At 38.4% G+C, this 22,039-nt stretch overlaps 1 protein-coding gene across 2 annotated transcripts in view; it reads left to right on the top strand.

Annotated features, from left to right (window-relative positions):
* The first annotated feature begins 2,286 nt into the window (after positions 1 to 2,286).
* Positions 2,287 to 22,039, top strand: part of ulk1b (unc-51 like autophagy activating kinase 1) — a 29,941-nt gene continuing 10,188 nt past the window's right edge. Inside the window, exons 1-19 of one of the 2 annotated variants that reach the window (XM_030149055.1) lie at positions 2,287 to 2,939; positions 4,298 to 4,390; positions 4,930 to 4,971; positions 8,195 to 8,227; positions 11,010 to 11,046; positions 13,384 to 13,557; positions 14,926 to 14,999; positions 15,117 to 15,218; positions 15,990 to 16,048; positions 16,205 to 16,287; positions 16,912 to 16,962; positions 17,397 to 17,488; positions 17,622 to 17,784; positions 18,031 to 18,085; positions 18,204 to 18,290; positions 19,487 to 19,618; positions 19,774 to 19,922; positions 20,573 to 20,823; positions 20,933 to 21,117. In XM_030149055.1, the coding sequence (XP_030004915.1) occupies positions 2,850 to 2,939; positions 4,298 to 4,390; positions 4,930 to 4,971; positions 8,195 to 8,227; positions 11,010 to 11,046; positions 13,384 to 13,557; positions 14,926 to 14,999; positions 15,117 to 15,218; positions 15,990 to 16,048; positions 16,205 to 16,287; positions 16,912 to 16,962; positions 17,397 to 17,488; positions 17,622 to 17,784; positions 18,031 to 18,085; positions 18,204 to 18,290; positions 19,487 to 19,618; positions 19,774 to 19,922; positions 20,573 to 20,823; positions 20,933 to 21,117 (1,952 nt within the window). In that variant the 5' untranslated portion in view covers positions 2,287 to 2,849. Of the gene's footprint in view, positions 2,940 to 4,297; positions 4,391 to 4,929; positions 4,972 to 8,194; positions 8,228 to 11,009; positions 11,047 to 13,383; positions 13,558 to 14,925; positions 15,000 to 15,116; positions 15,219 to 15,989; positions 16,049 to 16,204; positions 16,288 to 16,911; positions 16,963 to 17,396; positions 17,489 to 17,618; positions 17,785 to 18,030; positions 18,086 to 18,203; positions 18,291 to 19,486; positions 19,619 to 19,773; positions 19,923 to 20,572; positions 20,824 to 20,932; positions 21,118 to 22,039 lie in introns of both variants that reach the window. The other variant, XM_030149053.1, reaches the window with a different exon arrangement.

The following is a 22,039-nucleotide window of genomic DNA, read 5'->3' as shown; positions in this document are numbered from 1 at the left end:
TTTGGTTGTCAGTCTACAAAAGATTCTTAAAACTTTTTTCCAGTTTTTTTTTTTAACTCTCAGGTTTCATCTACTATGCTTCTCTACAGTTCTTTGATGGAGTTTTTCTTGTCTTTAATGTTCTTCCATGCATATTCAATTTTTGGTTGTTTATCAGATACTGCATCAATTTTCTCATACCTTATTATTTTTTATACTGTATAATCATCTTACTTTGTTTTCCTCATTTAGATAATCAACAGTTTCTCTTCATTTCTTTTCATTTAAATCCTGCATACTCCATACAAATGTTTATCTGTCTTCTACTTCTCGGTCTTTGTCTCTTTTTTAGTCGTTCTCTCAAAATTAATGTAATATAACATACTTTTTTGCCAAAGTGTGCACACTTTACTCAAACACTGTCAAGATTACATACAGATAAAATGAAGAGAGATGGGAGGAAAGATTTTCATGTGCTCTACACTAAATTTTCCCAGTTGTGACCTTAAATCCGAACAGAAAATAATGTTATACAAGAAAAAAAACCCAACTGAAGATGAGGATCATGGTCATAACACTCATCAGTATAATGGACTATGCATCTTTTTAAAATGTTTTTCTTTCAAGGACATTTTAAGGAGCAAAGTAAATGTCTGAATAATATTAAATTCATACTGGAAAAGGTTACTGTAACATTGCGTTCACTCACCTTTTTTGCCATTTAAAAATCCAATCATTATAAATTTAGTTTAGTTAGATGCTTCTAATGAGTGTAAACAGTTCTATAAAAGAAGCAAAAGTAATATCAATTTCATCCAAAGCTTTACTTTAGATAATAAATTGTTAATGATCCCTCTATAATTGTTAATGCTGTCAACCAGCATTGCTTCTGTGGTTCAGCTAATGGCTGTATCATCTGGCTTATTTTTGATATTTCATTAAATAAATCTAATGTCATATCTCCTTCTCCTTTAGAACAATCAGTCCAATTCATATTCCAACAGGTCATCGGTGATAAACTCAGCAGCGTCAGGTGGAGATGAGATTAAGTTTATCAGTCGTACCTCTCATGTTCTGGGTAATCTTCTGTCTGACTGACTCATCTTATCTTCATTTACATGAATAGATCGATTAATTTAGAAATATGCTAGTCACACAGTCACATAAAGATGGTGACCCTCTCCATCTCATTAACTATAAACTCATTTCCATGTATTAATAGAATGGCAACTTTGTTTGAAAAGTTAATTATTAACCAGCTATTAGCTCATCAATATGTTAATGGCTCGCATCTCGTAGCCATCTGGATCGAGACTGACTGAACTTTTCTGTAAAATATTCACTGGTATGTTGATTCCTCAGCCTATAGCTTGACTTGTCATATTTGGTGAAACAGTCATATTGCAATTATTGTAGACAACACTGTGAGTGAATTTGGTTGGTTATCAAGGATAAATGCAGAATTGCTGATTCCTTTTTGTCTGCTAAAGGATACAAACTGTAACTAGTACCTAATTTAAAAAAAAAAAAAATCCAAAAACTTTCATTTTATGTATTTTTCACAAGACTGCTCTGTGTCACCAAATCTAAAATATTACTATAATTACACTGGACCTAGGAACTGTAGACTTTTGAGATTACAAATCAGAATATCTGATTATAAATATAATCTAGATACCACATTTTGCTCTAAATAAGGTGCAAAATATATTACAAAATATGCTGTATGCTAAATTTATTTTAATCTACTGAAGGAAAAAACTAGTAGTAGGGACTTCACTGAGTGAAATAAATCACAAAATGTAAATAGGTCTAAAAGAGTCAGGTGCTCATTAAGGATAGGGGGAAAGATCCATGAAAAACAAAAAGCCAGAACGGACTGTTGCAATCAAAAGTAACCATCAACACAAGCAGTGCACTAGTGGTACTACACTGATACAAAAATACAAGCACTTTCGTACCTATAGGGTCCTTTTGCACTACTTACTTTTTTAACATTGATGATTAATTTTGCCTGCAACAGTCGTATTTGCCTTTTTGATCTAAAAAGTGAAGTATGACTTTAGTTTTGCATTGTTATAACAGTTGCGTCACCATGTCTTCACCTTTTGTCATGTTGGTTATCCTGCATTACAGTGAACACATCGGCGCTGTCTCACAGCCTTTTACACTTGAACACATTGTTGATGACGTGCCTTCCTATAATACTAATTCTGATGACGTTCTTGTGCAGATCCAGTGTCTGAGGAGCCTGGGCCTTACTGACGTCAGGCATACACAGCTGTAATTGATTTGCGCATGCGCGCATCGAAGGAGACGGACGCCGTCTGCTTTGTTGGGACCATCGATGCTGTGTGTTTTCGGCTAGTGAGCTGTCTGTTGTGGGAGATTACGGCGCTATTCGTAGTGTTTGCTACCCGGCACGCATAGTAAATGTATTAAAGTTCGCATACGGTGCTGGTTTTATCGTGCGGACGCTTTAGGAGACAAAAGTGGAGCTCTCCTGTACGTAAACAAACGCAGCTAGCTACTTTTTAAGGTGGCACCGTAGGACAGCTGCAACAGCCAAACTCGACCTATTTCCGTTTAAGTTGGCTGACTTCGCCTTGAAACACTGCCTGCGATGGAAACCACCATACATCTGTGTTAGGAGGTAATCTCCAAAATCTATGCGTTCGAACATGAGAGAAGAGGACAGTTTGTTGTCTGGAAGGCAGCCCATGGCCAGTGGAAGAGGGGGTGAACATCCCTGCTGCTGCCGCTACTTGACAGAGGAGAAAGGAGCACTTGCTAACAAGAAGAAGCTCGACCTGAGGCCTCCTGGTCATCTGTCCAAGTCTAAGTAGTGCTAAGTCAGACTTTGGCTCATTATGGAGACGGTGGGGAAATTTGAGTTCAGTCGGAAGGACTTGATCGGACATGGCGCATTTGCTGTGGTTTTCAAAGGCAGACACCGAGAGGTGAGTGGTTTGGGTGTTTATTATATATGCTACCTCATTAAAGACATATAAAGGCAAACATAAGTAAAACAGAAGGCTGTTAAAATAATTTTGTTGAATTTTTAGCCGTGTGTCACCCGTCAGTAGACATCTGGTGTATTTGTTTTCATTGTACGGCCTTAAGAGGCCTGAGACCTCAAACAGGATGGGTCCTAAAATACTGCATAGTAAATGGACACAAATATAAAACACCCTTAAGTACTTCACAAACGTGCTGTACTTTTGCACTAGTATGCACTTTGTAAAGTCTCTGTTTGTGATACACTCTGTCTTCATTTAGATGATGCACGTACTGTATGTACACAGATAGGCTACAGCTGCAGACACATATTGTTTGCATTAGAAAGGCAGTGAGCATGTTGAAACATGTCCTCCACCAGGAAAGAAAATACAATTATTTACCGAATATACTACAACTCACAGGTAATTCAATGTAAGGTACCTGCTTTGACTAATGGAAAACAACAGTAAATAGACTTGTTTATAGGCAAATTGAAACCTATGGTATACTGTGTCATGAGCATAATGGCCCACATCCTTGTTGTGTATACCAGTACAAATATAACCTACATATTTCACAGATGGAGACAGGTCATTATGTCAATCTGAATCTGGGTCACTGCCGCCAGATTTAATATCATACTGCCAGAACCACAGAATATAGTATAGAATATAAGTTGATATACTGTAAGAGTCCATTTTAAGAAACAGGCCTGTGGACTTCATGAGCTAATGCCAGTGCTGAATGTCATTGGGGAGCTTAAAAACCAACTGTTCAGCATTGTGCTATGGTGTTGCGTTTTTAGATGTCTAAAAATAGTAAATTTATTAATCTTAGGAACTGGGGGCATAGATAGAATATCAATACATGAATATATTGTATTACTTTGTCTGCCTTCCTCTCCTGTACTGTGCTGTTGATACACTGCCAACAAATATTAATATTTTTTATCATAACACATGCCACAAGTGGACATATAGGCTATGTTTCTTTCAGTGTGTATTAAAGCCTATGCTCTTTTTTGTCCATCATCTCATAACAGTCATTAGAACACAATGTAATACATAATTACAATAATAAATAATTCTGGCTTTCATTAGTTCTAAGAGCCTTTGGTTTTTTTGAAGAGATATTGTGGTGTTTTTTAAGTATTTGCTTTGCAGTGTCTCGGTTATTACAGAAACACTGTGATACTGTCATGGGGTAGAATATCATCATATCATGAATCCCATCCTTATTACTGACATGTGGTGTAGTGTCTCTTGTATTTGTGTATTCAGCCAAAAATCATGACTTTGGATTTGACATGCTCTTCTAGAAACATGACTGGGAGGTGGCTGTAAAATGCATAAACAAGAAAAACCTGGCCAAATCCCAGACACTGTTGGGTAAAGAGATCAAAATACTTAAGGTAAGTCAGAAACACTCACTGTTGTTCTCACTATTGGTTTATTTCTAATTATTACGTCAGTAGAGTGAGTTACAGTAATATGAAGCTGTTACACAAAGGGTTGGATATTTGTGAAGGTGGTCTAATGGTAACCAACATATTTCTGATCCCCACTGATAGTTGTATGTGAACCTCATAGAGACTATGCTGTATTTGATATTCATAGTCCTTTTCACATGGATGTGTTTGCAGGGAAAATGTTGATAAGACCATTTGTCTGGCAGTGTAATGACCTCTTGTTCTAGTGAATGATCAAGTATCTACAAATCAAGAAGGAGCATGACTAGTTTCACCTGACATTTAGATTTCATAGAAAAGTAAATATTTTGAACAAGAACAGTAATAGACTAAAGAAGTCACATTATGTATTTTTTGAAGGTTGAGTATCACAGTGGTTACTTAACATAAACTCTCAAGCACATGTAAATCTTTTATATTGGACCTTGAAGGTGAGTCTTGTAACACATCAGGGAGAAATAATGACTTTGTCATTTTTACAGGAACTAAAACATGAGAACATTGTTGCATTACTGGACTTTCAGGTATGTGAACCTGCATTTACCTGTTGAGCTTGTTCTAATGCATTTCCCTCTAATCATCCAATCTATAGCAAACACTTCAACCTGTTAAATCAGTGTTCACATTCTGTCTGCAGTCACATGGCTTCTTCCTTCTGACCTCACTGACTGTGGTTTTATGGTTGCAGAAGTGTGCTTGTGTTTTAACTGTCTCTTTTGTTCTCTTCAACATAGAGATTTTTTAAACTACTTAGGGCCAAAGTAGCAGCAAATGTCATGACATTTTTTTTCATTGACCTCTTAACTTTGTGTTCCAAACCAGTGGTGCTACATTCTAATAGATTTAATAAGAATCAGCAGTCATGGTGATGTTCTTAACTGTATCTTAGAAACCAGGCTTAATCTTTGGAAGCACATGGCAGGTCATTTGAACAGTGTGACCCCCTTCCCCCATACAAATGTGTACCTTAACTCAGCAGGTGTTTCTTTTGTGTTTTCATCTCTGAATAACACACTGTTTGGGCTGCCACCTGTTAGAAAACATTTAATGCATAGAATGTGGTGACTGTGACATCTGGTAAGAGTAAAATGTGGCAAAATAAAGGCGGTAAATACATTTAAAGTTTTGAACTTTAATGGCCAAATGTAAAAGAAACATTTAAATAGAGTCAATGCAACAACATTCACAACACAGAGCTCTTTCTTTTGATACCTACAGCTACTACATATATAACAGCTGAAGTATGTATGCTGTGAAGTATTAAAGTAAATTAAATGGAGAACTGCAAAATAATTGCCTATCAAGGCAGATTGTTAGGAGTTCATTACCAGCTCTTGGAGTCTTACAGTATTAGTGTATTGTTTGTTTGCTTTTTTTTAGTAGAATAACATTCACACTTATATATTTTTTTGTGTGTATAAGAGTCAGATTACCACTCAAAGATTACATATTTATTACCACTAACATATATAAATACATGACAAATATAATAAAAATACTTTCATCAGTGTATTAGGCAGAAATGGAGGAACAGGATGTCTAAAAAAAATAAATAAAACGGAGTGTGTAATATTCCGATGGGCATATAAGCCACATGCGTCATGGAATGTATTGTCAGATCCTGTTCATTACACAAACAACATTTTAAGAGCATAGAACATTTATTCAACTCTGTACAAATGTGCAAAAATAATTTAGAAATAATTAAATAATGAAAATAATAAAATAATACAAGTGTAGTCACTTTTCAGTGACTAGAGTTACATATTAAGTCGAAATCAATATAAGATGGAGATGACTAGGTATAAAAGTTATATTAGTTAGATTACGCACAACACAATATGGACATCTCTGATTGATCCATGTGATGCACTTTTCCACCAATAGAAACACAGTGATATGTTTTCTGTCTTGTAAGCAGTAAGTGCTTGCATTCATTTAGAACTCAGCCCGTTTTGACCGTCTCTCCATGCACCGAATGCGCACCAAACGTAATGACACTATTGCCAAAAAAATTATGTTTTATTGTCTTACAACTTTGGTTTTATATGTGCTTTCAACACGATTGACTTGACAGTATTAGTGTGACAATGGCGGTTTCCACACAAATTGAAATAGTTTCAGTGAGGCTCCATCTAGCCGCCACGTCATCTTAAATCGTGCATGCCATCAGGCGTGTCCAGGGACCCTCTAGAGTTAATGGATGATTTGCTTCATTTTTGCAAAAAAAAAAAAAAAAACAGATGGATTTAGCCAAAATTAGGCCATGACAGAGTAAGAGAACAATATATTGATAATTAGCATGGCTTTGAGCAAGCAGTGCACCATTTTTTTTTGGCTGTGCTTTTTGGAAATTAACAGTGCAAATCATGGGTGCACAGCTCGCTACCGAATACACGGACTCTCATTCCATATCTTTATTGCTACTCACAGTGGTACCTCTCTGTAGGCATCAAGGATAGCCTGAGCTGGGCTCTTAGATTACAGGTTTGTTGTTGCACAGCAGTAGACAGTGTGGATGTTCTGAACAGTGATCCTACGTCTGCTATCTAATTAGGTCAGAAAGAAACTGAAAACCAAACCAAACACTGGACACCACAGTAAATGAATGTACCTTTTTCTTTTTTTTTTATTCCTATTTTCAAATGGACATAAATTAGTTTAAAAGCAGAGTAATGATCCAGTCTTCTTTTAAGAGTTTTCTAATCAAACATTGGTGCAATAGCCTGGGATAGTGTTACCAATTCAATGCCTGTTTAATGGTTTGAGCCATTGCAAAGGGTACATACTGTAGATATAGGGGCTGTCAGTGGTGTACCCTAGTATTAGCTATAATTTCATATTTTTAATTTGGTGCAAATTGAAGCTTGGGTCATACTTGTTCTGGCTGTTTTTTTTTCTGAAAGATGTGAACTACTGCTGCTTGTGTAATAAATGCAGCATACAAACAGCCTGTGGAAATCAGATTCTTTGCTCCATTGCTAAAACCTGACAGACTGTCTGCTTTGTTCCTTTCCATCTTTGCTAAGGACAAAGACAACCAACTTCAGAATCACTGACTCAGCTGCACTTTAGAAAACACTCCGGCCTCTCACTTGTTGTTTCAAAGAGATACTGGGATGAGGCCAGAGTGAGAGTACATTCATCTGTTGCCATGTGATAAGAAAAACTGTGTGCCACAGACAGCCTGTCTCAGAGAGAAAGGAGAACGTTAACAACATGTTGAAAGAGTTGCAGGAATTCAGAAGGCTAAATGTAAAAAAATGATCACTTCTGATCAATAAATAGGTATTTTAATTGGTATTGTACCTCTATCTCATTTGTTCCCTCTATGAACTCAACATTTCTTCTCATTAAACTGTTTGGAGCTTAGTCAGCCACTCCCAAATTCCTCAATTGCCTTTGGCTCACAAAATAATGTAGAAAATGTAAGAAAGCAGGTTTTCATTTGTCAGTGAATGTAGGCATGTTTTTATACTTAAATTTTCCTTCTTGTAAATGTATTCAAGACTGCCCCAAGCAAAGAAAAGGACACATTACTTTGCCTTTCAGAGTTGCGGTTTCACAAAATGAGTTTTAACTTGATAGCAGTCTCATGCATTTGTTAAATGTTGCATATTCCTCCAGTCTAAAATCACCCATTTAGTTTGCCTGATCACGATCCGTAAGCACAAGCACCACCTGTTCCTTCCTTTGTCTGCTTCTGACATGTTTGTTTACCCCCGCTCTTATCTCTTCCCTCTTTAGGAAACTGCCAGCTCAGTGTACCTGGTGATGGAGGTAAGCTCAATGTGATGTTGGGCTTTGTTTGCTCAGCATTGTATTGTCTCAGCTTTTACAGGCATTTCTGACAGGCCCTGGGCTATAATTAGCCATGTCCTCAAGCATCAAGGGGCTAAATGACTGGCAGTCAAAATGTAAATAGGTTTTTTCTGCAGCTTAATTTGATGAGTTACCCGATGGTAAAGAGGGAAAACAATGTTTGTGAATCTTCTAACTACTTTGGCATTTAGGGAAAAAAGGGAACATAGCTTTATTTTTTGCCAAATAACATTAAACACAGGTGGCATTAGGGTTTTTGAGTCCACTTCAAAATTAGTGTAAGCTTTGTCTACCCAGTTTAACTGCTCATGTTGTATACTTACAAGGTTGGGCGATAAAGCAATTATGATATATATCGCGATATAACTTTCCTTGAAAGAAATATGAGACATGCTTGATACAATTTCGATACAATTAATTTGTCCATGTTTTAACAGACATAAGTACAGCCAATCATATTTAAGTAGCACCGCACTGAACTAATCACGCCAGAGCCACAGCAAGTTAGGTTGATGCACACAGCACAGGCATCAGAGCAGCCGTAGCACACATGCTAATGTTTGGGCTGCAGCAGGAGATGAGTGTTCCCTCAGGAAAAAAGGAGACTGAGAAATTGGGCGACCGGGTTACTTAAAAGTAGGGTGTGAACTGTTTGGGTTCAAGACCTTCAATACAATACAGAGATACATGTAGCCTGTGTGAAGAACGCAAACACTCACCGCAGTAAAGTTGGCAAGAAATTCACAGATTCGCACTTCACGGCTCAATAGATCATCAGTCAGTAATCATTGAGACACAAATGATGGCTCTATGCAGCTTTGGTAACACAGAGAGGAAATTACAACTCTGTTTTCATCCAAACAAATGGTCCTTAACAATCAGTAGATGGCATTACCTCACATGTGGACCCAGTTAGTGAGAGCGAGTTTAGGGACCGTCTGCAAAGTGCTAACCAGAAAATGTCTACATATTTAAAATTCAATAACTTTGCTTCTACTCAGTGAAATGGCACCAGATTTATCTCACACACCTGTGAACCCCTTCTGCACACAGGGTAGATAGATAGATAGATAGATAGATAGATAGATAGATAGATAGATAGATAGATAGATAGATAGATAGATAGATAGATAGATAGATAGATAGATAGATAGATAGATAGATAGATAGATAGATAGATAGATAGATAGAGATACACACACACACACACACACACTTAGCCATTTTATTCCTTTTCCACAAGAACCATGTAGAGGAACACACACAATATGTACCTGAAGCAGTTGTATAATGTTCTTCAGCACATCTGTCATGTTCAACCTCTGACAGATAATAAATTATATTTAAATAAAAAAAACCCTTCTGATGTCTTCACAACTAACTTCTGAGTAACAGAAAATTTAAGCTAGACAAAAATTGTCATTTAATTTATATCGTGATACATATCGATATCCTCTGATATGAAAAAAAATATCGTAATATGATTATATTCCGGGGTGACACAGTGGGGCAGTGGTTAGCACTCGTGCCTCACAGCAAGAAGGTCCTGGGTTCGATTCCAACACCAGTCGACGGGGGGTGGGGCCTTTCTGTGTGGAGTTTGCATGTTCTCCCCGTGTCTGCGTGGGTTCTCTCCAGGTACTACAGCTTCCTCCCACCATCCAAAGACATGCACTGATAGGTTAATTGGTTAATCTAAATTGCCCATAGGTGCGAATGTGAGAGTGATTGTTTGTCTCTATATGTTCAGCCCTGCGATGTACTGGCAACTTGTCCGGGGTGTACCCCGCCTTCACCCCTATGTAGCTGGGATAGGCTCCAAGCGACCCCCGTGACCCTAGTGAGGATAAAGCGGGTTCAGATAATGAATGAATGAATGATTATATTCCATATTGCCCAGCCCTAATACTTATGGATCTTTCCAGCTCAGCTTTGGGTTATTTTGGTCCCTCTTGCTTCTGCTCTTCCAACCGCATAATTATCCATTAGTAAATTTAAATGAATTAATTTTGATTATGTGATGGTGAGGAGCTCTGTTGAGCTCTGTTGTGCTTTGTTGGTCCGTTCGATCTTGTAGCTGAAGAAAAACCTGTCCAGAACTATTCACGCACAACAAAAGAGATGACTATGGTTGATTAGCTGTCATAGATGTCTGCACCAGGCCATCATTACAGGCAGAGTTCAATACACAGTGCATGTAATACTGTGTACAGAAAAAAAAACATTAGCAAAATGGTTCTGAATGTGATTATTTGAGAAAAAAAATAAAAAATTTAAGGTACTTGCTCCCAAAAGTACATTTAAAATCACCCACAGAAATCCCAGCAAAATGTTAACTGTATATTTTATGCATTTTTAAGTACTGAAACTTCCAATTGAGGAGTTATAAATGTAACTGCTGCCAGTTAATGATTATCTTCACTGTTGCGTGATGATCTTTATATAAGAGTAAATGGTGTATTCAGAAGCTTTTCAAGGTTTTCTCCTATACAAACACAGCCACTTCCTCACAACATTAATAAAAGCATCAGGGTATTTATAACCACATCACTCTTAAGCAAATCACTGCTCTGATCTTTTATTATTTCGTCACATAAGAGGCCTCGTGTTTCTGAGACCTCAGATCTCAGACACTTAAAGGCTGCACATCAGCCTCTATGTAAATCAGGTTTCCTAATGCATTGCTTTTAATCTTTTTCTTTTTTTTCCTTTACCTCTGTTTTCATCTCTGTAACCCCAGTACTGCAATGGTGGCGACCTTGCTGACTACTTACACTGTAAGTGAAACATTTCATTTTCTTGAAGCTCCAGGTCCTCCTAGAACACAAAAATCAAAGGATGGTAACAAGCCTTTTGAATCTCTGTGGGCAGTAATGTAAACCAGTGGTTCCCCACCTTTTTTGGCTTGTGACCCCATTTTAACATCACAAATTTCTGGCGACCCCAGACATTCAAAACAGAAACATGTTTTTTTGCTAAAATTAATTTATTTTTGATCATGTAATAGTTTGCTATACTATGTTGCAAATAAACATTAATTTTAGATGACATTTAGGCTACATAATGTGTATTATTATGGATGGAGGCAGAAAAGCCAGGTGTAGATTGCTGCACAAAGTGAGACTTTTATTTTCCTTGGTCAGGATATGTACAGTCAGTCCAGCTTGTATTTACAAGGCTGATAATTAATACTGAACAAACAATAACTCAAACTATAAATTATGAAAGAGCTGCAGCATCTTAAACCGACCACAATGAACATTTACAAGATAACATAACAAGACTAGAAGCACTCGGAGAGCGCAGACCTCCACCAAGGCTGATCAGTGACCCCCCCTGTGGGCCCCCCCACCCCCGATCACCACCAAAATTTAATCATTTCTTCCTTATCCCATTTCCAATAAACCCTGAAAATTTCATCCAAATCTGTCCATAACTTTTTGAGTTATGTTGCACACTAACAGACAGACAAACGTGGCCCCCCCCGTGGGCCCCCCCACCCCCAATCACCACCAAAATTTAATCATTTCTTCCTTATCCCATTTCCAACAAACCCTGAAAATTTCATCCAAATCTGTCCATAACTTTTTGAGTTATGCTGCACACTATCGGACAGACAAACAAACAGACAAACAAACAAACAAACCCTGGCAAAAACATAACCTCCTTGGCGGAGGTAATAACAGTACCACAGTGCTTCAGTTTCAGCTTCACAGTTTGTTATGTCTTTTATGTATTGGGATTATCTCTGTCAACTCACCATATGTTTTTATTAGTAAGTTTTTAATTGTTAGTTTTATCAGTTACTAGAAATTCCAGGCGACCCCATGTGGGGTCCCAACCCTAAGGTTGAAAAATATTGATGTAAACACTATGCAGTAGTGTCATCAGTGTAAATGAATGTCCCTCTGAATAGTCAAAGCAAAGAATGCATGTTTATTGCTTGAAAAGCTCAAAATACAGCATTGTAATATAAATGAGGGCTAGAAGACTGTTTTGTTGTTAGTTTATTGTAGCAGCAGCCACAACAGTTCTTTGCCATGCAGATGTTTCATATTACTACTCCAATTAAGAGCTACAGGAGAATTTCTCTCATGCCTTCACCTTGAGGTTCACATGCAGGGTTTAATAGAATAAATAATTGTAGTGAATGCACATAAAGAACTTCTACGTACAAAGAAATGTGTCAAAACTGAGTCCAAAATGGGTTAAGTAAATATTTTTGTATTCTTAAAAAATAGTATTAATCATTTGTAGGAAATTGCTTTTTTAAGTAATCCAAGTTGTGCAAGAGGAAGAATACTTTTTCAGTTCAGTGTTGGCTCTGACTGCAAGGTTGAGAGACAGTGCAAATAAAAGGGAACAACACCCCAGAGCTGCAGTTCAGGTCACAGCTCTGTTTTATAAAGCTTCCTGTATAAAAGTAGGAAGCAGCTTTTTATCTGAAGCCCTAAAGACAGAATCATATTTGGCTCAACAATAACAGCAGACTCTTTGGAGGACTTATGGCTTAAAATAGACTTTGAAATACAGTGTAATAAAACCACAGCAGTATTTATGATGTTTACTCTGTTTTGATTATACAATATGTGAGAGAGACGTCAGACACAGTGGTCCACCACATCTCAAATAAACATTTATGAGTCTGCAGTTTTGGATACACTGTCTACTGTGGTCAACAGACCAAGCATATTTATGCTGCTATGATACCTTTTTTTTTTAATTTTGAGGAATCTAATGCCAAAATGACTGTTGATGGCTGTCTTCGAATTTGAAATGGGAATTGAAGGAAGGAAGGAAGAGAATGGAAGCAGCATATAAAGAGAAAGAGAAATAAAGCACATTTTTTTCAGTTTTTTTATGAAAAAAAGTGAGATAATGTGTCTACATGATATCTCAAAAACTCAAAACTGACCAACAGATAAAAAAAAAAACAGTATGCCTAGTATAAATTTGACTACTCCCTGTTTATTTCATGTGTCCATGTCCTTTGTCTAATATCAGTAGTTGGAGTGTTTTCCTGCATACAGTAAAACATACAGGTTAATGTATAACTAGTCACACTTTTATGCAAATTTGTGGACAACCTACTCTTTACTCCTTTACCTCTGCAGCCAAAGGCACACTGAGTGAGGACACCATTCGAGTTTTCCTGCAGCAGATTGCAGGGGCCATGAGGGTCCTTCAGGCCAAAGGCATAATCCACAGGGACCTGAAACCTCAGAACATTCTGCTGTCTTACCCACCAGGACGCAAGTCGCACTCAAACAACACCTGCATCAAAATTGGTAGGTTCCATTTATAAAAGTGTCTGTATTATCAATTCAGTGCCCAATATTTGAGCATCACTGCCCTCCATCAGAATTTATTAAGGATCCAAAATACAACATTTTTTCAAGTCATGTCTCTATGAGGTCTTCACTCATAGAAGTCACTCACCAAGTGAAACTCTGTACTACATAATTGAGCTCTTGTTTTATTGCATTTTTAATCATAGACAACCTAATGATCTTCCCCGCATAATTATTTTATTATAGGGTGGGTGGGGTATAATAAAATAATAGATATGCCAGAAATTCTGTCCATCTGTCTGAGATTTTTTGTTGAACCCATTTCTCAGACACTATTCACCCGATTCTTTTCAAATTTGACACGTTCTTTTACATGTTCTTTCTTATCTTTTTTTTTTTTCTGTTTTTTTTTTTTGTTTTACTTTTTTTGCAAATTTTTTAAAAGGTGTTGAAAAGATTGAAAGTTAAGACTCAAAATTAAACCGCGGGTAGGCAGGGTATCGGTGAGCAGGAGGGGCAAAGTGTTGTGAGATCAGACCAGGGTATTAGTTAGCTCCACTTACTTTTACACTTGTTTTAAAGAAGTAACATTAAACTACTCAGACGGAACTTTGAATAGACTTTCACATTTTAGAATAATGACAAATGCTGTCATCTGTCTTACACATTGTAAAAAGTCTGTTTCATTATCCAGAAACCAAACATGTTCGTAAATGCAAATCAGAAATCAGTGATTTGATGTTAGAGGTTAATAATCAGCATTATAAATCGTACCTGGGCTGAATATAAGGAGTGAATCTATGTTTAGCTCTTTGGAAACTCTGCTAATCCTTAAACCTTATAATTATTTTTTTTTCCTCTGGAGAGAACTTTTCTCCCTGTGGAAGAGGGAAGTCTGAAACTTGACAGTCCCAGTCACAGGAGAATGTTATAATCCTCATGGGTCTGTAAAGACCTGCTAAGTCTCACACACACCGACTGACAACCAGTGTGATCATTTAGAATTTCCACTGTATCTGTAATCCCAGTGAAGATCCACCCCACAACTATTATTGCTGGAGTATTAAAATGTATGACTTTTATTAGTTTTGAAAATAAAAATGCATTTCAACCAGGAACCAGTAGCAGACAAAAGTGAGTTATTCACAACAATATGGATTTTTATTGCAACCGTCTGCAGTATTTTCTCTTAGTTTCTCTATTTTTCTTCTCAAATCAAATTGTGATTGACCACAATATCTGTGTATTTTTCTCTGTGAAGGCAAAACTGCATTCCTCTGTTTTGCCAAATGTTAATTAATCCTTCATTGTTCTCATTTTCTTACCATTTTGGATCACTATCGCCTTTCATCTGCCTCTGCACAGCCGACTTTGGCTTTGCCAGGTACCTTCAGAACAATATGATGGCGGCAACACTTTGTGGGTCTCCTATGTACATGGTATGCATTTTTTCAGCTGTGTTTGAAAATAATGGCCTGTTTCTGTAATCTTTCGGTAATTAAAAGTCAGTTGTCTCTACTTGCTGTAAGGTTAAAGGACTTTATCTTCATTTTCAGGCTCCCGAAGTCATTATGTCCCAAAACTATGATGCCAAGGCCGACTTGTGGAGCATAGGAACCATAGTGTTTCAGTGCTTGACTGGGAAAGCTCCTTTCCAGGTGAGTAGTCTTTGTTAATAGGCTGCATGCTGAAAATAGGGCAGTTCTGCACTATGAAACTCCTTCACAGAAATACCTACACATCAATTCAATATTTTAATTCGCAGTAAACAGATTCCTTCACAATAAAGAAGCCCTCGCTGTTAATGGACTTTACAGGAATAGTCATTGTTCAGACTATTTAACTCCAAACCATTAACACTCTGGTATTTGGTTTGACTTCTTCCCTTTCATCTGGGAATATTCCCAGGTTTTAAAAAGCCCTTGTAGACCATTTGCTCAGACTGTAAGTAGCCTGTAAGTGCAGCTTACAAAATAAGTGATCTGCATTTTCCTCAATAACCCTGAAAGTATTGTTTCACCTAATAGTGCATCCCTAGTTAACATAACACGTAGTATATTGCAGTTCAGAAACACCAGTTTAGGAGTACTCAGACAGGCTGTTTCATCTCTCCAGATTATGTGAGAGATGGCTAGAGCCCACTCTTTGTTTTGGATGACATGAATAATGCTAAGGAAGATGAAACACATAACTATGTTGTCTAAAATGGTGTAGCAGTATTTCTGTAGTGCCTAGAGTCGTTCACTGTTCACTTCCCTAACGGTGTGTGTTTGTGTTGACTGGGTGTCAGTAATGCCTGGTCTAGGGTTCAGTCCTTCAGTGTGCTGTATTTTCATTCTTCTAATATACAGTATATTCTCTATGCGTATGCGCTTGTCATGTTTGGCTGATGTGTCCATCTGCCTCACATTTCTGTCTGTTATCTTTAGGCCAGCAGTCCACAGGATCTCCGGCTGTTCTATGAAAAAAATAAGAATCTCAGCCCCAAGTAAGATGTTACAGTTACACAGAGATTATGCCATGGGCTGAAAGTTGTGCTGTGTCTGTAGCAACAATATTGTGTGGTGTTATTTGACATTTGGACATTAATCAAGTTTCTTTCTGTCTGTATTGCAACCCCAACTGACTGTATTATTTGTTGCAGCATCCCCAGAGAGACGTCCTGTCATTTGAGGCACCTGCTGCTGGGTCTGCTGCAGCGCAACCACAAGGACCGTATGGACTTTGGTTAGTCAACAATCACATGTTACTCAGTGAACTAAAAAGCCAGTTGCTGGGTTTTGATACCAATTTTCGATTCTAAATTAAAACAGAATTCTGTGGTATGCGTGTGTAGTAAAAAACAAAAGAAGGATATCAACATCTGGAGAGTAGAGCATTTATTTTTAGAGAAGACTTCATATCATAGATAAATGAATAACTGAGTCCTGTTACTATAATGCAGGTCCAATCCAGGTCCTTGAGGGCCGGTATCCTGCATGTTTTAGATGTATCCCTCTTCCAACACACCTGATTCAAATATTAAGCCTATCATCAAGCTCAGCAGAAGCCTGATAATGACTATCAGGTGAGCTGGAAGAGGGAAATATCAAAAACATGCAGGATACCAGCCCTCGAGGACCAAGATTGGACACCCCTGCTATAACACAACAATAAATTGTAGCACTTATTCAAGATTATATAATATTCAGGAAATATATAAATGACAAAACATAGAGTTGAATCCAACCCATCCACTGTATCTGTTACTTAATACTGTTACTTGTAATATTGTGGATATAATATATGGGACAATTTTATGTAGAAGATGAAACCGTTCTTATTAATCCCACATTTTTCTGATGCTGGCAGATGAGTTTTTTTGTCATCCTTTCCTGGAGGCCAGCTCATCCATGAAAAAGAGTAAGTGTGAATAATTAATACATATCTTGTGTTGACACCTTTTGAGTATGTTTAGGACTGTGTAGTGTATTGTCTAGTCATCCAAGGATACGGACAAGAAGTGAATAAAGGATACGTTATGTATACATTTTATGACACTGCAGCACATTTTAAACAAACATTCTGCAAAAGAAAGGCCCGTTATAGAGCTGCTTATACAACTTATACTGTTTCAGTAGCTCCACAGTGAAATGAGAAGGGGAAAAAAGTGAAGTGCCATTTTTTCATTGACTTTAGGCAGTAGATGTCTGATGTTAAACTTCAGTTTAAATGTGTTAAATCTGCTTTCAACAGATGAGAGCAGTGAAGGACTGTCAAGATATATGATATATTTGTGGCTTTTTTTGCAGTACTGCACTACCTGGCATCTATGCATTTTTTTTGTTTTTTTACAGCAACTCCAACTGTAACGATGACCTGTTTCCCAAGTTCTGCATCAGCCAGCTCCTGTAGCAGCTCCTCCACCTCTCACCTTGCATCTCCACCGGTTGGTTTCTGTTATTTCTGTAGAATGTTTCCATTTTTATAGTTTCTAATTCTAAACAGAGAGTTGCTATGTTTTCTTCTTCCCTCATACTTTGTGTCATTTTCTTCCTTCCTGTCTTCTGTCTCTGTAGCAGTCTCTTGCTGAGGTTCAGCATTTGCGTGCCAAAGCTCTGGCCTCCCCTACCCAGGAGGCCACTGGTTTTCTCCTCAAGGACTCATCAGGAGGGGGCGGCAGCAGCAAGAACTCCTCCTCTTGTGACACAGATGACTTTGTTATGGTGCCTGCTCACTTCACCAGTAAGGAAACATTTTCCTTCAGGGGATTCCTCCCAGTGTCGAATGCAGATTGGCACATCTGATGTTTATTTTTATGCACTCATTTTATGTCCTTAAGATGAAAATATGCAGTTAGTAGACATACTTTGTCTGACATTCTTTTTTATTTTTATGCAAAGATCTTAATTGTTAACATAGTATGAAAGTAATATCCTCTTCTTTTCTTTCTTTTCAAATTAACTTTATTTCATTTTATTGGTTTTCTAGCAGGTGAGCTGACATGTGAGAGTAAAGTGCTGCAGGACAGCCTCATGAACAGCGGGTAATAACAATTTACAGAATTTCCTTGATTAATTTTATAATTGTCACATATAATAGTGTTACCACATTGTATCTTAAATTTTTATATTCCATATTTCCATCTATGTTGCTTTCATCAGTTCTCTTCTAGCCTCTGCTGGCCTGTGTAGTCAAGCCAAAACACCACCACACTCACCATCGTACAGCGGGTCTCCAAGTCCTACCAGGTAATGATGCAAAGCTGGTTATCTGGATGTTGTAGTCTGTGATGTGTAGCTCAGAGAGGAGGTGATGGAAGACATCGAAAATATGACAGTAACAAGGGGAAAAGGTCAGCATATTTGTAATTTGCTAATACTTTTGCATATTAAACTTCACTTTTGAGTTAAAATAAGAAGTAGTGAGTCCATTAACCCCACACAGGCTAAGACAGACATCAGTGTGCATTAATATATCATTGTACTGAATTTTAAGTGGGTGGCACAGTGGTGCAGTGGATAGCACTTGTGCCTCACAGCAAGAAGGTCCTGGGTTCGATTCCAACACCAGTCAATGGGGGTGGGACCTTTCTGCGTGGAGTTTGCATGTTCTCCCCATGTCTGCTTGGGTTCTTTCCGGGTACCCCAGCTTCCTCCCACCATCCAAAGACATGCACTGATAGGTTAACTGCTTAATCTAAATTGCCCATAGGTGTGAATGAGAGAGTGATTGTTAGCTGGGATAGGTGGGTTCAGAAAATGAATGAATGAATTTTAAGTGGGGCTTAGTTTTTGAAGGACTTTGGTGCTGAGGTTGCAGCTGGTGTCATGGGTCATGTTATTTGATTAAACACTTAACTATTGTTATTACAGTATTTATTAAACAAAGACCCACTAATTGTGGAGTTTCACATTACACTTGGACATTGGACGGAAAACGTTAAACCAATATGCTCCTGGATGAGGCATGGCCTGCAGTAGTCGTTCACATTCTTTTTGCCAGTCAAAATTTTGGGATTTGAAAAGTAAAGAAGTGCAGCTGTAATTGTGAGCAGGACTCTCAGCATACTGTTTCCCTTTTATTTGGGTATTGTGAAGAAATCCTTACACACTGCACCAAAGTATGATAATAGTAGGAAAAACACTGGTATTTGTAACATTGTGTGTCAACTGTTAATTTTATGCATTTATGATTAGAATTGATTCATAGAATATTTTCAGGTTCTCCTTCAAGTTTGCAAAGAGTTTGGATAACATTGTAATGTTTACGCAGAAGGCTCTGTACAAGTTTGGCAGATCTCTCAGTGATACTGAATTTCATGTCTTCAAAATACATCATGTACTCATTGCTTCTTACCATCTTTGTCTACACACAAAAACTCTGTCACCTCACGTCTAACACTTTTTCCTTTGGCACTGTCTGTTCTTCTCACTGTTGTTGGCAGGCCCAGTGAGTTCTCGGGAAGTAGCTATGGAAACCACGGTCACTCACTTCCTATCCCAGTCCCTACTCAGGTCCTGAACTACCAGCGTATGGAGCAGAACCTCCAGTGTGTCAAACAAGATGGCTCGCCACGGTTTGTATCCACAGACACACACATGCAACACAAACAGAAAAACCTGTAGGACTCTGTAAAGTTTTAAATGTTTTTACACATTCTACTTGACTGCAGTGATTACATTCCTTTTAGAGAATCTGATGAATATGTGTTTATGGATTTTGTTGTCATAGGGTGTCAACACCAGTGCGGCGGTGCAGCAGTGGTAGCTCGTTAGGCTTTGCTCGGCCTGGACCTTCACCTCCCTACGGGCAGGGAGCAGTCACTACTACCCGCAGGCTCTCCCTAGGAGGTGCGAGACCTTTCCAGCTCTCCCCTCAAGGTAATTGTTTGTAGTCACTAACTGGACAAGCTGATTGTCTTCCATTCCATGACATTAAATTTGTTTTGTCATTCATCAGACAGATTTCTGCATCTTACAGTTTTCTGCATTCATTGCTTTTCTTGTTTTAAAATGAATGTCAAATTAATATTTTTGTATCTGAGATTGTTCAATTAACAAAACAAGTCACTTCAGTTCTTTTTTTTCCAGAATGCATTAAGCTGATTTGATCAAATGTGGTCAATTAATCACTCACTGTTCATGAGTTTTAGCCCTATGAATGCAAATGAATGGAGTTAATTGGAGACAGTTAAGTTTCTCAGAGTTTCTTTGAATTATCCTTTTCACAAGTTAAAAAGCTACTGTATCAGCTCAACAAATAAACCAGCCTCCTTCAGACACTCTCTCACACTCTGATTCTCAGCACCAGTTGCTCTTGACTCCTCTGTGTCTCCAACTGGCACCGTTCCTAGCTGTCTGAAAACATTTGCCAGCAGAGTAGAGGTGGAATTATGTGGGACCTGTCCTTACTCCGCTCTCCCTCTGGAGATGTGTTGATATGCTGTCCTAGCTGACATTTCCTTTTTCTACACCACCTTTGCATAAAAATATTAATATCATAAACAACTCTGTGCGACTTTCCTTTGCAGCTCCTCATCACACTGAACTACGGCCAACCTCTCAACAGCAAACAGGACTGGGCACACGGCTCCACAGTGCCCCCTGTCTGTTGGAGTGTGCCAGTGGCACTGGCAGGCAGAAAATCAGAAAGCAGCACTCAGACCCGGTGGTGGCCCCTTCAGCGGGTCTGATGACCATCCGACCTCTTCACTCTTCTCCCAGACTCAGTGAGCTGATGCAGCGCAGCCCCCTCCCCACCATCCTGGGCTCTCCTTCCAGGGTCAGTCAGCTGTGTGTCTGTGAAGGACAGAGAACAGCTATATGTACAATTTTGTTTTTGAAAACCATACAGATTTTTAAAAACCACTCCATTTGATCTGTCTCCTTAGACTATCCCTCCTTTTGAGTTCCCCAAGCCTCCCAGCTCTCCAAACCTTGTGACGTTCCTGGCACAGCAGGGTTTGGTCATCGGCTCACCTTGTAGCAGGACCGCCCCGCCAGAATCCAGAGACCCAGGCCAGCAGCCCGCTCACTGCATCCACAGACTGAATGATGATACAAAGGGTTTTGGAAGGTAGGAAATTGGGTAACGTGCAGATCTTTTTTTTTTTTTTTTCCTGTTGTTTTCTATTTTGGTTCCTGAACTGATGGCATACTAGAATTATATTTATACAAATACAGATGCATCTGACTACAACAGCACTGCAGCTTAAAAGACAGCTTAGCAGAGAAAAAGTGGCAAATTTATGCACAAAGCCAGAATACCTCAGACATTATAATGTATTAAATTGGTGAGAAAATGTTGTTAGGTGTTAGGGGGGAGGCTTAACATTTTTTTTTTTGTTGACTGTATTCATACTTTTTAATTTAGAGCAGTTTTTTTTTTTTTGTTTTGTTTTTAACCAAACTCTTAAAGCCCAGTTCAGATCAAAGATTTACAACAAGATGGAACTATTTTAGAATGTCACAGGTAAAGGCTGCTGCGATGTGAACTTGACCATTTTAGGTTTTCTCAAACCAGCTGGTGGCATTACCACAATTTTAATTTGTCAAATTGCCTGTGGCTGGTTTTAGAACATTGCATATGGTGGTGGTGGGGAAGACCCCTCTTGCAAGTAATATGGAGTGGCCTCTTGTACATTGAACTACATCTTGACTGGCTGCCCAAATGCATTGGCAGAGGTGTTATAGGTGGAGGCATGGTAAGATCCTTGCTGAAATTGCCAAATGGGTGGAACAGCAGAGAATCAGAGCCAACAACAAGCAGACCCAACTGCAAGAACCCATAAACTTTGTGAGGGAAGGAGACAAGGCTCCAAAGAACAGCATGGCTGTCAAGAACCCACCGTCCATCTTGCAACACACCCCCGTCTGGGAGGTGAGTGTGGACCTGAAGAGGAGGCTTGTCTTCCCACAGGACATGGCAGTGACCTCCCGTCGGCCAGACATGGTTCTCTTATCCAGGAGGCACGAAAACCATCGTAGTCACTGAATTC

This window comes from Sphaeramia orbicularis, chromosome 12 (genome assembly GCF_902148855.1).
Source record: "Sphaeramia orbicularis chromosome 12, fSphaOr1.1, whole genome shotgun sequence".
Taxonomy (NCBI): Eukaryota; Metazoa; Chordata; class Actinopteri; order Kurtiformes; family Apogonidae; genus Sphaeramia; species Sphaeramia orbicularis.
The sequence above is the reverse complement of the archived record's forward strand: the minus strand, read 5'-3'. Positions and strand labels throughout refer to the sequence as shown.